This window comes from Anastrepha ludens, chromosome 6 (genome assembly GCF_028408465.1).
Source record: "Anastrepha ludens isolate Willacy chromosome 6, idAnaLude1.1, whole genome shotgun sequence".
Classification (NCBI taxonomy): Eukaryota; Metazoa; Arthropoda; class Insecta; order Diptera; family Tephritidae; genus Anastrepha; species Anastrepha ludens.
In genome coordinates this window covers 104,968,617-104,988,198 of record NC_071502.1, presented here as the reverse complement: position 1 = coordinate 104,988,198, position 19,582 = coordinate 104,968,617, and the positions used below count along the sequence as shown (strand labels likewise).

The window sequence follows — 19,582 nt, the reverse complement described above, 5'->3', positions numbered from 1 at the left end:
TATTTTATTTTAGTCGCTGACACATGAAAAATTAGGCCGGTAAACAGAAAATATAAAACTAAAAACAAATAAACATACGAAGTGAGCACGTGATTTTTTTAGTAGTTTTTAGGCCGCTTTTTAGAAGGCATAAAAAAAATTGTATCAAAAATAATTTAGCAAAAAAAGTTGGCACACACACCGCACTGATCCGCTCAATAGCGCCAACAACGCCATCAGCAGCAACGATCGCCGTTCAAAGGAAAGTGTTGGAGCTACAGCAGAGGAACATTCAACAACCGTCGATGCCGTTGTGATGGGCATTTCTGTATTTAAATCTCACTACCAGCTGCTCGCCTAACGCTTGCCAGACGTATTGCTGCTCACCGCGCCGCGATGGATATCTGGTAATTGTTTCACTACTTTATTCACTAAGAAACTGTAGGCGGAAGTTGATTTGTACCGTTAAATATGATAGCAACCGAAAGCTGCCAATTTTAACACACAGTTTACGAGTCGAAATTTCACGTTCCTATAATTTCTTTTTTTACATAAGAAAGCGTACAAATTTGCAAAAAAAAAAAATAAAAAAGCGCGCCACTCGGAGATGAAAACAATCGCGCAAATTTCGATATTTTCCAATAAGCGTTTTTTTCAAAACGACGCGCGCGTTACGAACGCTCAGAGATGAATGCGAAATGTTGGCAAAAGTGTGCCAAAACAACCAGCCAGTCTAGCAGCTAGCCCAACTCGGCGGTAATAGCTAGTGTATGAACAACAACAACAACTACCAACTAACGCGTCTAAAAAAGCGGTATGCGCCATGCCAGCGTTAGCGTCAACGCCAACGTCGCACACCTCTACCGCAGCGCGCTGTCCGCGTCACTGCCTGCGCCCGGGTTATGATAATGACATTGGCGCCGATGCGTGTGATTTAAGAATATTCTCTGCGCATTGAAGCAGCGTTGATTCATCCACTAGCGGTTTTTGTCGATATCGGCGAAGATAAAAACGATGCGCCGTGATGATGACGCTTCTGTTAGACGGGACATCTATTGTGGGAGCTTTAAGCAGCGCGCAGGAAAAGCGAAAACGGTATATGCTGCACTTGTTTGTATATAAAAAAAAATTTCTATTCATATTAGTTCAATTTCAAAGTATTCTTATTGTGGTAATATGAATTATGAAAGCCAGTTGATCGCCATACAAATTATTATTGAGGGCTATAAATCCCAGAGGCGGCCGCCGAAGCTGAATGTATGTACACAGCATAACAGCCGTTAGGCTGAATGTTGTTGTGGGTGTCAATCACAACTACGAAGCATGGAAAAAATAGTTTCTAAAGGCGTTCACCAAACGTGTACCAGGTGTTTGCTAGCCTATGTGCGATGTATTTCTGCTGGATGGAAGTTTATTAATATATATGGAAGCTATTTTAAGATTATGGGAGGAATTTTCAAAAAACGTTAACCTTAAGCTTTCACAGGATCGATTTCTGCTAAATTTCCTATGGCGGAAGTTAACCCTAATGTTATTTTTTTAAACATATGAAACAAATTTCGGCCTTAATGAACCATTTCGATCCATATGCCAAGATTTTAACTCTCAAAGCAGCATCTTTGGTATATCGGACTCAGCTTTTGCAATCCGATGTCATCCTCTCGCGCTTTTTATTCAGCCGATGCATTTTTTCTGTCACTAAACAGTTTTAGCTCAATCCATAAAGAAATCATAAGAACACCAAAGGTACATTAGCAGTTCGATTTGCGGTTTCGTCTGGAAGAAGAGTAAATCGCATTGCATTTTCTCTGAAACAGTTTAACTTCCGCTGGATTAGGAGCTTAGGTCCGGGTACATTTTTCAAAAGCTTTGGATTTTTTTGGTTTAAATGATACCCTAGTAGCTCAAAACTGGCATACGCAAAGTTTTCAGTTCGGTTAAATGACTGCCCATGTAAGAGTCCTCTAGGAGAAAGAATCATATTCACCCATTATGATAGAGGAAAAAACATCAACAGCGAAATATGGATGAATAGGGCATACTCGCCGAAAACTTTTCGGTGAAATACCGTAAGCCGCATTGACTTCGCACCCACAAGGAATGACTAGAAGAAGAGGCTGATTATTAGCAATGAAACTGCAAAATCGTTTAATGAACTGCGACCTTTGACTAAAAATGTTTGTTGAATCCTTAAGCTTCTAAAAGAGTATGGAATAAATAATAATAACCGTTTGAAGCTACTGATGAAATTCACCAGGATTGTTATATATCATCCTACCACATGAAAAAAGTTAAAATCAAGTCGTCCGAACAAGGCAGCTGAGGAGAATATGCTGAGATAATTCCACCTCATCTCCAGACAGCTGCTACAAAAAGGACTTGAGGCAATCAAAAGTCTCACCGCATGTATACCTACCGAACAATGTCCCGTAAGGATACCCACAAAATTCGAGAACAGCGGCTTTGTTAGCCTTAGAAGTTCTCTCAAGCGAATCGATCTACCCGTGGCCAGAAGGATCTCGTGACGGATCTGCGTATTTGCGTTCTAGCCCAGCGCTCGCGGAGTTGTTGCGAAGTTCATCTTTCCAGATGCAGATCGCACGTTTTCAAGGTAGCGCCAATCCTCTCATTTTGCGCAGAAACTGGCTCAAGGGTCCCCTGATAGCTAGCTCATCAGCCCAGGAATTCAGGAATTCGAATGAGCCTAACATCGAAGGGCATGGATGCAGTCGAGAGAGAAGTCAAGCATTCCCCGGTCGGATTTTTTCGATATATTACCTCCGAAGAAAACCCAAAAACTGTATTACTTCTTCCGCAGCTCAGCCTAATCCCTTAAATGAATTTTTGTGTTGGATGTGTGAGATTGAACCGTTTTATTCCACAAGGTGGCGCAAAATTGATCACCTTATCGCAGGATTTATAATTTTGGAAATGTGGTGTCGTACGCCAATAATTTTTGACGTTTATGTGAGTTAAAATAAAGATTTCCATCCCTCAAAATCATTTTTTTTCTATTTAGATAAAAAGTCATTACAAAAAAATTCATGATTAATTTGCGCCACCTTGTATATACTGCAACAGGTGAAGGGGTTAGGGGCAGCCAGATTTTACAAATAATTGGATTTTTTTGTTTTGCATTTTCTTAAAGTACTCGTATACCATCTTAAATCAACAATTAACGAAGGGCGCTCAGGCGCTCATAAATCGATAGCAAAACTCTAAATGCGTTTTTCTCAAAACTATGTTTTTTGAACTGGTGATCACTGTAACTTAAAAACCGTTTGGTATATTTCAATAAAATTATACTGCTTTTGAAAAACATAAAAAACTTATGCCTGATCGAAGGTTTTCTTTCAAAAATTTCGATTTTTTTTTAACAATTAATTGTCGGTTTTTTCTCGAAAATCTGAAAAATATTCTTTGAGTCCGCCATACTGTTCATTTTGAAAAAAAAGAAAAAATTTCCCTTGTGGATCGATTTTAGATGAATCTCCAAGGATTTGTGATGATCGCCGCAAGGGTGTTTTGGAGAAACGGACTCCACACAAACAGCGATAATTTTTACAATTTTTATATTTTTATTTTTTTTTGTGGTTTTTCACTAAAGTCAAGTCGAAGTCAGCATTAATGCTATGTTTTTATTTTTGCAAAATAAAGCAATTGAAGCAAAATTATTGAAAATCATAATTTTTTCGTGCCTCTGACTACCCCTAACCCCTTAAGTATACTATATAAAGGAAAATGAGAAAGTTTTGAAATGAAAAAAATTGTATTTTATTTTATTTATTATTAAAATGAAATAATACGACGCTTATAACTTTTTCTTAATACTTTCGAAAGTAGCACTTACATTTTTTTTCTTTATAAAACTCCATGTGGTCTCAGTAGCTGATTACAGTTGGTGGATTTAATAACCATTGTGGACGTGACACTTCAACAAAAAAAAATATTAAAACAGCGCTCGTTTTTTGGCAGGCAAGGACTGCATTTTGTTCAAGAAACAGTTTCTCATAAAAACCTTTATATTTACCTTTCTGAGGTGGCTCAAATGTTTACGTCGCTTAATTTGTGGGACAACAGCACATCCCATTAATATTTTTCTTCCACAATTTAAAATTAAGCAATCGTATTCGCAACTTTTGATACAGCCTTGAATGGACATCCATATTTTCCCCACTCCATTGCTACCTACATTCGTATTTTCGTAAGCTTAATTGTCTGCCCTTTGAGGTCATTCATGCGCCCATTTATTTTTCACAGTGTATGCTTGATTTCTATTAACACCTTTCGTAATTCGTATGGAATATTCATTTAGCAACGTGAAGTTGTAAATAAATACAGAGCAATAATATTTATATAATTTATTATCGAGTTGATTTGGGTGTTTAATGTGACACTAAGGAAAGATCGAGAAATCGATATCGGGAAGCAAAAATATTAATATAAAAAAGGGGGAAATGATGAAATGAAATGAGGTATGGCGATTGAATTTCCTACAAATAATTAAAGTTCGCGCCCAACAAATTAAACCAATAAATGAATAAAAGCAACCATAAAATAAAACAAAATAAAATAAAATAAAATAAAGCAAAAATAAAATAAAATAAAAGCAAAATAAAATAGAAGCAAAAATGAAATAAAGTAAAATAAAACAAAAATAAAATAGAATAAAAGCAAAAACAAAATAAAATAGAAGCAAAAATAAAATAAAATAAAAGCCATAATAAAATCAGGCAAAACAATTAAATATAGTACACCAATAAGTTGTTGAACGCCTAAGTGTATGCAATGCAACTGCTTAACAACAGTTTTTAGAGTACATGGAAGAAGCTTGTAATTCTTGGAGTGCTCAACCTTTCGGTGTGCTTATTTCTACTTGCCTAAAGCGACTCTGCTGTCACAGCCTTCAGGATGAAAAGGTCTAAAAAAAATTGGTGGACTCTGACTGAAGATAAGATTCGTTTAGAAGATAAGTGAACACCTCCTTTTCTAACCTAATCCGAAATAATTAACCTGAGGTTCGATGAGTTTTTTTATTCGAGATAGCTGGGATTTCAAGCATCTTCGTCACTCAGCAGAAGCAGAGCGCTGTGCAAATTTTATTCCGTGCCAGTATAGCGAATCATTTAAGATCTTATTCAAATGTCTAACGGATTTATTTACTATGAAAATTGTTTGTTGGTTACACCCTTGGAAAACCTGTCTTGAATAGAAAACATTTTCGTTTTTCTGTTTTGGAATAAAAAACGTTTTTTTTCGAATAAAAAAGGTTTCCTTTTTTTGTTTTTGAAATAAAAAGGCTTTCTATTTAAGGAAAGGGTATGTTCAACAATGCATTATAATGCGCAACATACCATTTCAGAGTGAGCAGTGCGTTCAAAAATGCAAATGTGGCAGTACTGCAAATGCAACGCGTTCTTAAACGTCATTTTTGTATCAAAAGTCGTGCATTATTTGCAGCAAAAATTTTCACACTGCCAATAAATACGCTAGTACAATATCTGATGAAAAGTGGGTATTTAATTATTTATTTTAGCTTTTAATACAAAAATTGATGAAAAATACGATATTTAAACTTTATTTTATTATACTTTTCTTGGTTTTAGTGATTACTTTAGTACATCGGAGATAAAATTACTGCTCAGAGTCCGACTGAGCATGGAGAACGAGTTCACGTCGGCGTGCTCTGGGATAAGGTCGTAGATGAAGTAAAAAAAGTTAATAAAGATTTAAAAATAGATAGAAACATCGCCCAGCGAAAATTTTCTAATTTACTCATCACATATGAGCGAATAAAAAAAAGAAACAATACATACAACAATGTACAGCTTTACACGGTTTTTTTTTCTTAAATTTAATAAAAGACTATCGGATTTTTCCTCACATACATCGTCCATGACCAAACTTAGTAACAATTCCATTTTACTGCACAGCGCGTTCATAAATGCAACAAATCTATTTGCAATTTTTCAACAAATCTATCAGTTGCATGAATTGTCACATTGACAGTGCTGCCAGCGCTGCAAGTACTGCGCATTATAATGCGTTTCTGAACATAGCCAAACGTTGTTTTTTCTTCATCATTTGGGTCAGGCCAGTCATGAGAGTCGTGGTAGGTAGAACGCGATGTTGGAAAGGGCAACGGCTGGAAATACTGTGAGATATAACAAAGCGCCTGGACTAGGTTACTAGAAGAATGTGGATCAAAGAAGGGCCACTTAATAGATAATATTTTATGCTTAAATTCATACAACTAAAGAAATGTAATCGGAAGTAGAAACCTTGTCCACTTTTACTCATTTAGCTCTATATTCGCGGACTAGTTGCTTCAGGATTACAGAATAGCAGTACAAGGTGGCGCAAAATTAATCACCCAATTTCGTTTGGTATAATTTTTTTTAATAAATAACAAAAGAAAATGATTTTGAGTGATGGAAACCTTTATTTAGAACTTCCCATTGCTTGTCTGTTTGTATCATCATCATCATTGCCTAGCGGCACATAGGGCACCAGCACTACCTACGCGGTATCTCGTCCGGTTACTAGATGAAGCCTTCACCTATTTTCAGCTTAAGGAGTTATATACAGTTAGAAAGCCGGAAAAAGACGAATTTTCTAGAATTTTTTCTGAGAAAATTTATAAATTTATTGATCTAAAAATTTGAACACATATAATGTTATCTTTTAACTGTATTTTAAGACTTAGTATTAGTAAAAATATTTAGCTACAGCTGATCTCCGGGAGCTCCTCTCAAAACATACGTTTTGCGGTGACCACTATATCTCTGAACTGGATACTCTGAAATTAAAAAACCAAACAGATTTCGTTAAAATAATGTTAAATCTAGTAATTAATCGAAGGAATAAGCAAAATACATTTTTTTGGACAAAAAATCGATTTCGATCACAATTTCGGCCTTAATTGGTTATAAAAAATATATATATTGTATATTTATAGGTGAGAAAAATTCTTCGATTAATTACTAAAAGCTATATTTAAGAAGTTCGGTTTAAATATGTTTAATCGGTTTAGCCGTTCTCCACTTTGAAAACACCATTTTGAGAAAAACGCGTTTAATGTTTGAAAAGCACTTTCAAGCACTCTGAAACGCCTTTTCAAATTTGCGTGTAACTTCGAAAATATTCACCGGAACGATAATAAATTTTCAGTGTGTGTTCTTAAAAATATATGTATATATATATAATTGGCGCTTACACCCTTTTTGGGTGTTTGGCTCAACTCCTCCTCCTATTTGTGGTGTGCGTCTTGATGTTGTTCCACAAATGGAGGGACCTATAGTTTCAAGCCGACTCCGAACGGAAGATATTTTTATGAGGAGCTTTTTCATGGCAGAAATACTCTCGGAGGTTTGCCATTGCCTGCCGAGGGGCGACCGCTATTAGAAAAATGTTTTTCTTAATTTAGTGTTTCACCGAGATTCGAACCTACTTTCTCTCTGTGAATTCCGAATGGTAATCACGCACCAACCCATTCGGTAACGGCGGCCGCCATTGTATATATACATATGTACATTAAGAAAACAAATTTTTTTTTTTGAAAATTCTAACTACTTACATATACTACTGTGGGCAAAATGTAAGGTGAATTTGGTTGTAAAATGAAAAATCAATTTCATCCCCTTCAAAATAATCCCTTCTCGATGAAATACACTTATGCCAACGATTTTTCCAATCCCCGAAACATGCCAAATAGTCCATTTCCGGTATAGCCATCAGCAACTTCTTCGACTCAGCTTTTATCTCCTCAATCGACTCGAAACGCGTTCCCCGGAGTGGTCTCTTGAGTTTTGGGAATAGCCAGAAGTCACACGGAGCCAAATCAGGCGAATACGGTGGTTGCGGAACGATTTGCGTGGAACTTTTGGCGAAATGGTCACGAAAAACGAGTGCAGTGTGAGACGGTGCATTATCGTGATGCAAAAACCAAAAGTTGTTGGCCCATAATTCTGGTCTTTTTAGACGAATTGATTCACGTAAACGACGCATAACGCTCAAATAATATTCCTTATTAACAGTTTGGCCAGGTGGAAGGAATTCATAGTGCACCACACCACGAAAATCGAAAAAAACTGTCATCATGACCTTTATTTTTGAACGACTTTGACGTGCTCTTTTCGGTCTGGCCTCGCCTTTAGCACGATATTCGCTTGATTGGTCGGTTGTTTCAGGGTCGTAAGCATAAATCCAAGTCTAATCTCCTGTAATGAGGCATTTGAGCTTGTCCTGATAGTTTGAAAGCATTGTTTCACACACATCAACGCGACGACTTTTTCCCAAGAAATTGAGAGTTTTCGGTACCAAACGAGATTTGACGATTCGGGAACGTGTGTCTACGTCTGTGTCACCGCTCGGGGCAACTTTGCTGCCGAGGTATGTAAATTCCTTCACTGTTTCACACCCACCCATCTTATTTGCCAGACTTATCACCCGTCGAACTTGATTTTAAGGCCGGCAGACATAGATACTCATGTATAATTCACAATTGACAAATATGATTGACGTACGACGCCATTTGCAAAAATTATAAATCATCCGATAGGGTGATTAATTTTGCGCCACCTTGTGGAATTGAAAAAAATTATATAATTACTTACATAGGCATGTTAATTTCCAAAATTTGATTTTTTTGTTTCTTAAGGTATGTCTTTGTATTTGTGTCTGCATATTTAGTTTTTCTAAAAATTACATTTTACTTAGTTACACTTCAATGCTTCCTTTTTTGAACATGTTTTGGTTTTGTTTTGAATTTTTATAGTAACATTTTCATTTCTGCTATATAAACAAATATTTGTGTACTTTTGACAAAAAAAAAACCTTTTTCAGTTTACCAGTTTCTGCCCATCTGTCATAGAAAATTTTAGTAACTTAATTCGACTCTTACAGAAATGGATTCTAAAGCGCAAATGCTTCATATTTGAAAGAATGCATTAAAACCATTAATGGGCTTAAGTTGTTTAGTCGAAAGTCCACATTTGTGTTTAATATACAAATTAAGTTTTTGGTTTATAACATATTTTGACAAACAAATAATGTAGTAGTTCATATAAAGGAAAAAAAACCAAGGTTAAAAAAATTGCTAGTAAAGTTACTAAGAATAGTTTTAGGACCCAAGTATAATATATACTTACATACATATTTGTACTTTTTTAATATGATAAATGACACACTGTGCGACAAAATTTAGCTAAGACTTAAAAATAGCTCAAAAATAGTGTTCTCCCACCTTTCAAAATCTAGTTTTTTAGAAAGTAGAAAAATTATGCCGGAGATAAATGCGTGCACTGGAGTAGGCAAAGAATTGTGTACGGCTTTTGTGTGTGTTTTAAAGGTACATTTTAAAAGGGCCAACTCGTTTTTCATAAACGGACAGTTGTGGAATACATTATAGCAGTATTCTCCCTAAATGTATGGGGCATTTTTTTAAGCTGTTACATTAAGAACAAGAACATACATTTTTTTTACTCAAGAGCGTTAAATTCGCTAAATTCAGCATTTAGAACATTATTTTCAATTTTCCTGAGTAGCAGTATTGTGTCTTTTCTGCTGGTTAATGAGCATTTACATTTTTTTTTTTGTTTTATAGAGAATATATTCTTTTCTAAGGACTAGCATCAGCATTCGATAATTCTTGTATTTGCCTTAAATTTACGTGTTGCACTACTCTCTCTCTCTCTCTCTCTCTCTCTCTCTCTGTCTCTAAGCTCTATACCCTAATTAGTTGTTTTTAACGCTTTTGTTTTTAAACAAAACCACCCTACATTTCAACAACTGATTTTTCACCAACACTTCAGTCATCACCGGCACCTTTCAATTTCTCATTTGTCTCAGCCTGTTTTTGTCTTTCAAATGCACGCACATCCTCCAACGTCATGCCATACCACTCGTCAATCCAAGTGAAGGCCTGTCTATGTCCAAGTAACAGTACATCACGTATGCTACGTTGAATAAAGTCTTCGACTTTTGTTTGCAAGCCCCAAACTTCAAAGCAAGCATTTACTAGCTTGTAGGAACACATAATAGGTTTATCAGAGCTGCGCCAGCCTTCCATGAGTGGGCCTCGACCTGTTTGGCAATGGAGGAAGATGGTTATGTAATTGATTTTTCATCTAAGCTGAAATTTAAATAAATAATTACACACCTGTTTTCTCCGATTTGAAAAATTTTGGGTCTTCTTCCTTTTTATAGTGATTTTGGTTGGAGAGATCATCGAATGCAATGTCAATTTCCTCCAACAAACGTGTCTGTAACTCCTCCTCGCTTAGGTCAAGGCACTGTAACAGTAGATAGAAAGTTTATATTTAACAATTTTTTTAATTTAATATTTTATTCGTGGCTAAAAATACTCACATTTTCTGAAGAGCCATTGTTGTTTTCATATTTGGTTTTGATTGATATGCTCAGTTTGGGCACGAAGGAACACTATGAATATATTTCACAAAAGAAGGTAAAAATTTTATTTTTAGAATAATTAGTGCGCATGAAAATTTACTTACTGTGTATTCTATGGTTTGCGTGAGACAATACAACAGGTGCGCGTACATGAAACAAAAAAAAAAACCAATTCATGGAGAAATGCTTAAAGCTTGAGTAATTAGGAGAAGTGATGTGGAGAAAAGAGAAGTGATATGGGAATTCGAAAGAATGACGCATGAACAGGAAATGAGATGCGTATTAATTAAATGAAAAACAATTTAAATTAAAAATATATTATATATGTATATGTATGTACATACTATGTATACAAAAATTTAGATAGTGATAAATTAAAAATGCTAGATAAATAAAATAATAAAATGGTAATGAAATAGGGAAAATTAATAAATTAAATAGAAATTGATTAAGGTTAGATTAGGAGAGAAGGGAGAGTTTATTTTATATTTTTTCTTTAATACAAAGTTTAGGTAATTAAAGTGGGCTGCTAATTTTTTGATCTGTCACACTTTCTAATGTTGAAAAGGATGCAGAGTGTTTAAAGAGAGGAAGTAAACATTTACAAATAAATATATTAATATTGAAATAAATAAATAATAAATAAATATTTATCATAAAATAAAAAAACAAAAAAAGGCGAAACAAAATAATGTAGAACTAAAATAAAAGTTTAAATAAAGCAAAAGTAAATAAAATATTAGTATGGGGAAAAAGAAATCCATTATTTTTTCGGTAGATGGCTGTAGTGATCGATGTCTGATAAGTATTTTTTTGCTGTTTTTTTTTTCTTCCCATTCAGTTGCTTCATTCAGAAATAATGAATTTCTTTTTCCCCAAATTAATATTTTATTAAAATGGAAAAAATTATACTCCTATTATTATAATAAATATGTAAATGCTAAAAGGATTGAATAAAATAAAATTTAGTTAAATTACAAATTTTACGATTAAAAAATAAATGATAGAAAAGTGAAATGAGATGATATAGAACAAAAAAGAAAAAAATTAAATAAAATAAAAAAAATTATAACTAAAAGGAGAGCAAGTTATTTTACTAAAACAATAATATTACATTAAAAATAAAATTTAATTATATTAAAAATTTTACTATTAAAAAAAATCATAGAAAAGTGAAATGAGATGATATAGAACAAAAAAAGGAAAAAATTAAGTAAAATGAAAATAATATTGTAATTAAAAGGAAATCAAATTATTTTACTAAAGCAATAATATTTCATAAAAAATAAAATTTAATTAAATTAAATATTTTACTAATTAATTTTTTTTTTTTAATTTAAGAACTAAGATATAACGTTCAAATTAAAAAAAAAATAAATAAAAGCAAATAAATAAAATAAGATAAAGGGATATGGGTGCAATAAAAAATTTAATTATATGACTAGATTAAGATCACAAGTAGCCGTGGCTATAAGTTTATTGTAAAAGGTCTTTCAAAAGCGACGCCTAGATGTCAGTAGTGAATAATTTCTAGACTGTACGTTTTTTTATGGCATCTTTAACATTTCTCAAATAGACAGATATACAATTTTTTTGAAAAAATGTTTATTATGAAAAAGGTCGATCTTTAAGAAAAAAAATTCGTAATCCGAATAGGTCGATAATTTTTCAAAAATTTCGCATAAATTAAAAAAAAAAATAAAAAAACGGGACGTTCCGTTGAGAATATTGCTGCTGTAGCGCAAAGAGTTGCTGAACAAGCTTCAACAGCGATAGCTCGACGTTCTTAACAATTAGGCATTCATGCCCATGGTGGACATTTAAATTATGTCATTTTTCAAATATAGTAGTTAAGGTCGTGTTTTGAATAAAAATAGTGAAGCCTGAAGGTTTGAAAACCTAAATGTTTATATGTTTTATTTTAAAAGAATATCTGGGAGTTTATTTTGAAAGACCCTTTAAAATAAAATAAAGAGATATTGTTAGACAAAACATTTGGAGGCTATTAAATCAGTTTAAATCATGCTGAACTTATATATTTATGATAAATTATTATTTAAAAAAATTCTAGACGAATTCGAAGTACATAAATACAATCAAATAATTATGAATTAATCAAAAAAAAAATAAAATTATAAAAAAAAAAACTATTGTACAATATAAAAATTAATTTATCAAAAAAAATTATATATAAAATGAAAAACATTTCTGTGAAGTGAAGCAAATAATCTAAAATAAAATATAAAAATAGCAAAATAACGAAAGATGTATACGAAAAATAAAAATTAACAGAAAAAATTGTATTAAAAGAATTTAGATAAAATATATTAAAACTAGCAACCCGCCCGGCTTTGCGCGGGTATAAAATATATACCCTATGTCACTCACTGAAAAAATGATTAAAATCGATCCAGTAGTTTTGGCTTATTCATTACTGCCCGTAGCCCGCACGCGTTAAAGTTGAAGTAACACAATTCCCCTTTCTTTACAGCATGAAGATTTTCTGCTATCTTTGGAATATCTAAATTCATACCCTACACTTTTACATATTTACTTTTTGCATTTTTACATATGTATTTATTTCATTTTTACAACAATTAATATATTACAGAATGTCTGTATATACAACGTTCATAGCTTTCTTGTCATTAGACAATATAAACATGTTTTCTCTAGAGGTTACTCTTGAAAGATCGACATACAGTTGGCCATGTGAAAAACAGTCGACGCTCAAATCTAAGCCTGCAACGTTGAAGGTTTGACCCTGAGATTTATTAATGGTCATTGCAAAAGATGCCTTTACCGGAAATTGTAAGCGTCTAAATTGGAATGGTAGATCCGATGGTATCAGAGGGATTCGGGGAATCAATACATCTTCTCCGGCACCACATTCTGTGAGTATAGTGCACTCTATTATGAAAGTTTTCAGTGATTTTACCATCAAACGCGTGCCATTGCAAAGTTTATGTGGATTTAGGTTTCTTAATAAAATAACAGGACAACCTATTTTCAGCTCCATTTTGTGAGAAGGGAGTCCAGACGGGTTCAAAGAATTTAGAAATTCTGTAGGAAAATGAACAGCTTCTTCCAAATCGAGAACAGTATCGACCGAGTAGTATATTTTCCTCGGCGCATCAATCTTTGAAATAATCAAGTTATTTACTTTATCTACTTGTTCGTTAGTTGGTGACAGAATAGCTCTTTCTTTAAACCAAGATATTGTCTTATAACTTATGTTATCAATGTCAGGATAGACATTGTTGACTAACTCTTGGATGTTGTCTATCAAAACACAAAGGTTTTCTAGGTTAATCCTTCCCTCACTTTGTGTTAATTCTCCATTGCCAACTTTTAGCAGCTTCTCTGGAAGTAGCCTGTTCTCACGTGAAGATGACGAAACCCTCATATTATTATAGTTGTAAGCTCTAATTTATTGACATGCGACCAAAGGTGGGATCTTTTTAGCGAAGCATTTATTTCGTCAGCACGTGTTCCTCGAGTCACAAATGGTAGGATTTGACGGAAATCTCCTGAGAACAGAATTGTACATCCACCCATAGGTAAATTTTTGTTGCGCAAATCGCCCATTGTCCTATTTAGTGCTTCCACAGACGTCTTGTTTGACATGGTAGCTTCGTCCCAGACTATTAATGAGCAGTCACGCATCAATTTTCCTGTATTGCTCTGTTTAGAAACACTACAGACGCTGTTATCATCATCGGTGGCGATTTTCAGCGGTAGCTTGAATGTAGAGTGTGCTGTTCGGCCTCCTTCCAAAATAGTAGCGGCAATGCCGGATGACGCAACAGCTAACGCAATTTTTCCGGTAGATCTCACTTTTTTAAAAGCAGATTGATTAAAAATGTTTTTCCTGTGCGTCCTGGGGCATCAAGGAAAAATAATTTCCCTTCATTGTTATCAATGGTTGATAGTAATGCAGTGAATACTTTTTTCTGATCGATGTTTAATCGTGGCTCATCTTGAGCTATATTTTGTAAAAGTCTCGTTTGATCGTATGATGTTTCTCTTGTGTATTCGGCACTGTTAGTTAAATCAGAGTTAGTAGTATAAGCTGGCATCGGCAGCCCAAAATCCTTGATCGTTTTACCCGAAGGTAATTGCACTATTTTGTTTAATTCAAATAATTCTTCGTCAAATATGTTTTGGTCATATTGTACATCAACAGAGTTTAACTCTTGCCGTCGCCGAATCAGAATATCACTGGCCATATTTTCTTGAAATTTATTCCATAGACTAACAGAATCAGTTACTTGACAAAACACTACTATGACTGCTTGATAAGTATTGTAAACAACACCTTGTAAAGTGCTTAGGTGAGCAAAGGATGTCGGGCCTTTTACAATATGAAGTAACATTCTCAGATAAAAGCATTCGCTGTTAATGAGGTGTGGTGAGATTATCGCTTAACGGCTGTTGCTTCATTCGGTTGACAGCGAACAAACACACAAACAGCTTTTTTTGGAAAAAGAGCTGCTTTTGTTTAAACAATTTTGGTTAAATAACAAATAAATCAATTATTATTTTTTGATGCAGGACGAAAGTAAATATTTCAAAGTTAAACTTCAAGAAAGTTTCATTTTATTTGGTTGATTCGTTTATGATTTATGGCCGTGAAAACAAAAAAATTATGTTTTTTTGCCACATTTTGACCGATTGCCACGCCCCCTTTATATATTTCTTCACATTATACAGATATAAACCTTCCTCTTCAATCAATCTATCTTTAAAAAAAAAACCGCATCAAAATCCGTTGCGTAGTTTTAAAGACTTAAGCATTCAAGGGGACATAGGGACAGAAAAAGCGACTTTGTTTTATAATATGTAGTGATGTAATACATATTAACATTACAAAAAAAAAAATAATGTAAATAAAATGAGATAAAATAAAAAAACATTTTGAACAAAGTGGCATCAAAAAAAAGACAAAAAATAACTACTCTTTTTTTTAATAAAGATGTATAAAAGTAAAAATAAAACATTAAGAGAAAAAATCTCGTTAAAAGAATTAAGAAAAAATATATTAAAATGTAATACATAGTCACATTACAAAAAACAAAACAAAAAACATATTACGTAAGTAAAATGAGACAAAATAAAAAATATTTTAAACAAACTGGGATAAAAAAAATAAAAAAATAACGAGTAGTTATAGAAATAGTTTTCATTTTATATATCATATTTTCATAATTTTTTTCATAATTATTTTTTGTTTTTGTTTCTTGATTAATTGATAATTATTTGATTGTATTTATGTACAATATTTTGAATTTGTCTATCATTTTATTAAATAATAATATAAATTTATCATATATTTATTTTACTTTATTAAAAAAAAATAACTACTATGAAAAAAATTATGAAAATATGATATATAAAATGAAAACTATTTCTATAAAGTGAAACAAATAATCTAAAATAAAATATAAAAATAGCAAACTAACAAAAATAATAATAAAAAGTAAAAATAAAAAATTTGCAGAAAAAATTGTATTAAAAGAATTGGGATAAAATATATTAAAATGAAATACATATAAATATTTCAAAAAAAAAAATAAAAAAAATGTAAATAAAATGGGATAAAATAAAAAAATACTTTAAACAAACTGGCATCCACAAAAGGCAACAAAAAACTATTCGTTTTATGCTTTATGGTCGCACTTTCATAGAAAGTATTTTAAAAAATTAATGACGTATTGAAAATGTTGACTTTCTTACAAGGCGAATCTATTAAAGGTGGTATCGGTAAATGAGCTGATTTATTTTTTTCTTTCGTCGTGTGCATGTGGTTGTCAGCCCAGAGTGAAACAAGGCGAATTCTTTCTTTGTTTTCTACTTTGCCTATACTTCTCTTTGACAATCAAACGTACAAAATATTGTTGTTGGCATAGTGCCACCAGCTTTGATGAATTTGCCTTGGTGTCCTATACAAAATATTAATTATAAAGCCTTGCAAATGCTATGGTGGGTGGCAGTAACTAGCGCCAACTTTTAAATGTATTCCTGGCTAAAAATGGCAGGAACTACTCAAACTTTTAAAATTTTCTAGTTTTTTAAGTGGTCATTCAACCAGGTTGGATTTCATAAAGGGAACTTCATGCAGCAAATATATAAAGTAAATATAAACATAAAATTTTGTTTAATCAGATTCAACGAGTGTATCTACTTATGGTAAACAAAATATTAAACTAGCGCACATGGAGCAGTGACATTTTAGTTTTGGTATGAATACAACTAGCACCACCTTTGAAATAATACCTTGTTGTTATAGCAGAATACTTTATGTGTATTTGCTTATTGTATATGGACTTGTTAGCTCGTGAACTAAACGTTTATCATTTGCTTATCATGAACAATTGCGCTGTCTAGGGATTATACAAATATACTAAGCGAAAGCGCAGAATGGAGATAATAAATCACTGGTACCAAAAAAAATTAATGGATACTGAGTAATTGAGAGACGGCAGGCAATCATCGGCTGAGTGCACTCAAATGTTGTTCAATAATCAATTATTTTGTATCCACCTATTCATGTAAACAAGCAGCACCACTCATATCTGCTGGAGGTTTATTCACACTGCTGTACATTGACAAAGCCGTTAGCTTCATGAAATCGAAAGCTATGTATGTATATTTTCATGTCATATCTAAGAAAAGAGCCAAAATGAAATAAAGTAAATTCGAAGGCATTCGAGTGATATGAGCACTTGGGTACATACCCACACAACCATATAATAATGCAAGCACCCAAATTGTTGAAGAGCGTAAATACCATAGACGAACACCTGTCTAACGGTGGCATCACACAATCGTCATCACACGCACATAGTGGCTACATGAATACCAAAGCTGTATAATCGGCAATACATACATATGTATGCATATAATATCTAAACTGCACAGATAGCAGCTTATAAATGTATCAATTCACACGCGATATGGTGCGAAAGGAAAACTGTGTGCAAGTGGCGCCGCGATTATACTGCATACTTCATTGCTAACAGGGGTAGTCGGACGCCACATGAATTTACCGGAAGTAGAAGCGAGCATGTGTCTGTAATAGCTAAATCCGGAAATATTAAGTCTGATGCAAAGGTGTACCTAAGCGCCTGTGTTTAAAGCTTTAGGAGATGTGGATCCCTCCCAGCGTTCTACTTATTATGCAGAAGCCATGCATGTACTTTGAGTGAGCACGCAATTACTGCTTTAAATTATTATCAGGCATTATTTATAGTACATCAGTTGCAAGGGTACAGAAACTAGCAGCAACTATGGAGCAACTACTAACGACTGTCCGTTCCCACCACAGTCGTGCCAAGGACCGTTAATTCAGCAGCATTTACAACAACAACATGCTACAATCATTTTTCATAGCTTCACTCTATGCGGGCGCTATGAATTTCAAAAGCAATCAAAATGCAAAAACACATTAAATTATTCATTAAATTGTTTGCACATCATTCAATTAAAATGCGAAATATCTTGATACTGCACACTCTTTACCAAGGATGAAACGTGTGGGTATTATGTGAATATGAAGAGTTTATGTTGCGTCAGCAGCGTAAGTGGGTGGGCGGGTGGAATTTATTATTTGGTCTATAAATAGCTTGCTGGAAGAAACGCAAATGGTGCACCACTTTGTTTTTGTGCGTGCGTGGTGATCGACGGGCGCTATTAATAATAGGCTGTGCGCACAAGTAAGCGATGAAATAAAAGGATAATGAATGATACTTAATTATAATGAAACACTTGAAGGTATTTAAAAAGAAAAATATCCATGTCGTTGGGGGTGTGTAAAGGAGATATGAGCAAGATATATGATTTTTCTTAGCGGTACCTGTAATTGTGAAGGGATAGTAGTTCCAAGATTTTTCTGTGACATAGAAGACACGCGGGCACACGGCTTGTATCCAATATGGCAATCGGCTGTGGCGGTAAAATAAACAAATATAATCAATAAAAAATGTTCAAGTTAAGAGTGTGAAAAACTTCACGCGATAGTACAGTTAATGTAACTTTTGCTTTCACCTTTTCTCCCTCACCTCGACAAATGTATGCGCTTCTCTGTGTATTGGCCTTTGCCATGCACGGGATCATCACATTCATAGCTCTCTACCACTTCAACGCCTTCACCCTCACCGGATTGTTCCAAACTGTGACGCGCAATCATATACAGCTGGCCGATGCGATACTAATAAACGGTAACAGGTCCAAAGTGGGAATATGTTGAAAGAAAATGTGCAATGTGAGAATTGAAGCGGCAAAAGTCTAAGAACTTACCTCTTCCACTGTGAGCGGCATGCAGATGCGATATTCCTTGCATAAGACCATTTTGTTAGGCGCACGACCGTAGAAACTTTTTATTTTACCAGCTGTTGTTTGCTCTTCTTGTTACGAAATAAATTGTTATTTCCTTACTTCAATGTATTCTACGCGCACTTTAGCAGTTCCAATAAATATAACCAACATCCGCATCCGTCTGTCCGTATTTTTAATGGCACTTCACTCTTTTATAACTGTTGTCAGCTGATAGGGTTGCATACATGTACGCTTGAATCGAAAAGGTAGTGTGTAACTAATTCTAAAGGGTTTTCCAATAAGAGGTGTTATCTATCGCTATCGAGAGATGATTAACGATTTTTTATGCCCGTACTTGGATGGTATTGATCTGGACAACATTTATTTTCAACAAGCTACGTGCCACACAAGCTGCGAAACCATTGATATTTTACGGGAAGAGTTTCCGGACCGTGTTATATCTCGAAGAGGTGATCAGTTGAATAGTGTTGGTGCTAGTTATAGCAAAATAAGCACAAAATAAACATCTCCTGTGAATTTCATTGGAAAATTCGTAATATTTCTCTCAAAACAAAAGAGGGGGTAGTGCATGGAGTCGGAGCCCTATGGAGCCCTACCCTAATAAATTCGCCTTGCAATAACTGAAAAGTATGGCTGAATGGAGTGCTGCCAGACTCCAAAAAAGAGGGGGTAGTGCATGGAGTCGGAGCCCTATGGAGCCCTACCCTAATAAATTCGCCTTGCAATAACTGAAAAGTATGGCTGAATGGAGTGCTGCCAGAAGCAAAAAAAAAAAAAAACAAATAGAATGCGGTTGAAAAGGAAGCAACATAGGAACATAATTTGAACACACTCTTTTTTGTTAGAATAATGAGGG

General features: G+C 33.9%; 2 protein-coding genes across 3 annotated transcripts in view; both read right to left on the bottom strand.

The window, feature by feature from the left end:
- LOC128866548 (protein singed wings 2) overlaps positions 1 to 634 on the bottom strand; it is a 28,076-nt gene extending 27,442 nt beyond the window's left edge. Inside the window, exon 1 of the mRNA XM_054107369.1 lies at positions 182 to 634. Within this exon, the coding sequence (XP_053963344.1) occupies positions 182 to 303 (122 nt within the window). The 5' untranslated portion in view covers positions 304 to 634. The remainder of the gene's footprint in view (positions 1 to 181) is intronic.
- An 8,046-nt stretch (positions 635 to 8,680) lies between these two features.
- Positions 8,681 to 18,985, bottom strand: LOC128866549 (cytoplasmic phosphatidylinositol transfer protein 1). 2 transcript variants are annotated; one of them, XM_054107371.1, is made up of 7 exons: positions 18,688 to 18,985; positions 18,450 to 18,598; positions 18,245 to 18,333; positions 10,494 to 10,501; positions 10,348 to 10,419; positions 10,139 to 10,271; positions 8,681 to 10,062 (listed from the first exon to the last, which is right to left on the bottom strand). In XM_054107371.1, the coding sequence occupies exons 1-7, from the start codon at positions 18,736 to 18,738 to the stop codon at positions 9,788 to 9,790; spliced, it is 777 nt and encodes a 258-aa protein (XP_053963346.1). In that variant the 5' UTR covers positions 18,739 to 18,985; the 3' UTR covers positions 8,681 to 9,787. The 2 variants fall into 2 exon arrangements, with proteins under 2 accessions (XP_053963346.1, XP_053963345.1); XM_054107370.1 differs by lacking the exons at positions 10,494 to 10,501; positions 18,688 to 18,985 and having other exon boundaries at positions 18,450 to 18,594.
- Between the last annotated feature and the right edge of the window lie 597 nt (positions 18,986 to 19,582).

Excerpts from the sequence above, each read along its gene's own strand:
- LOC128866549 (XM_054107371.1), bottom strand. The coding sequence starts at position 18,738 with ATGGTCTTATGCAAGGAATATCGCATCTGCATGCCGCTCACAGTGGAA. Across the intron at positions 18,599-18,687 it reads TGCCGCTCACAGTGGAAGAG|TATCGCATCGGCCAGCTGTA; the intron begins GTAAGTTCTTAG and ends ACCGTTTATTAG. Across the intron at positions 18,334-18,449 it reads AAGCGCATACATTTGTCGAG|CCGATTGCCATATTGGATAC; the intron begins GTGAGGGAGAAA and ends TTACCGCCACAG.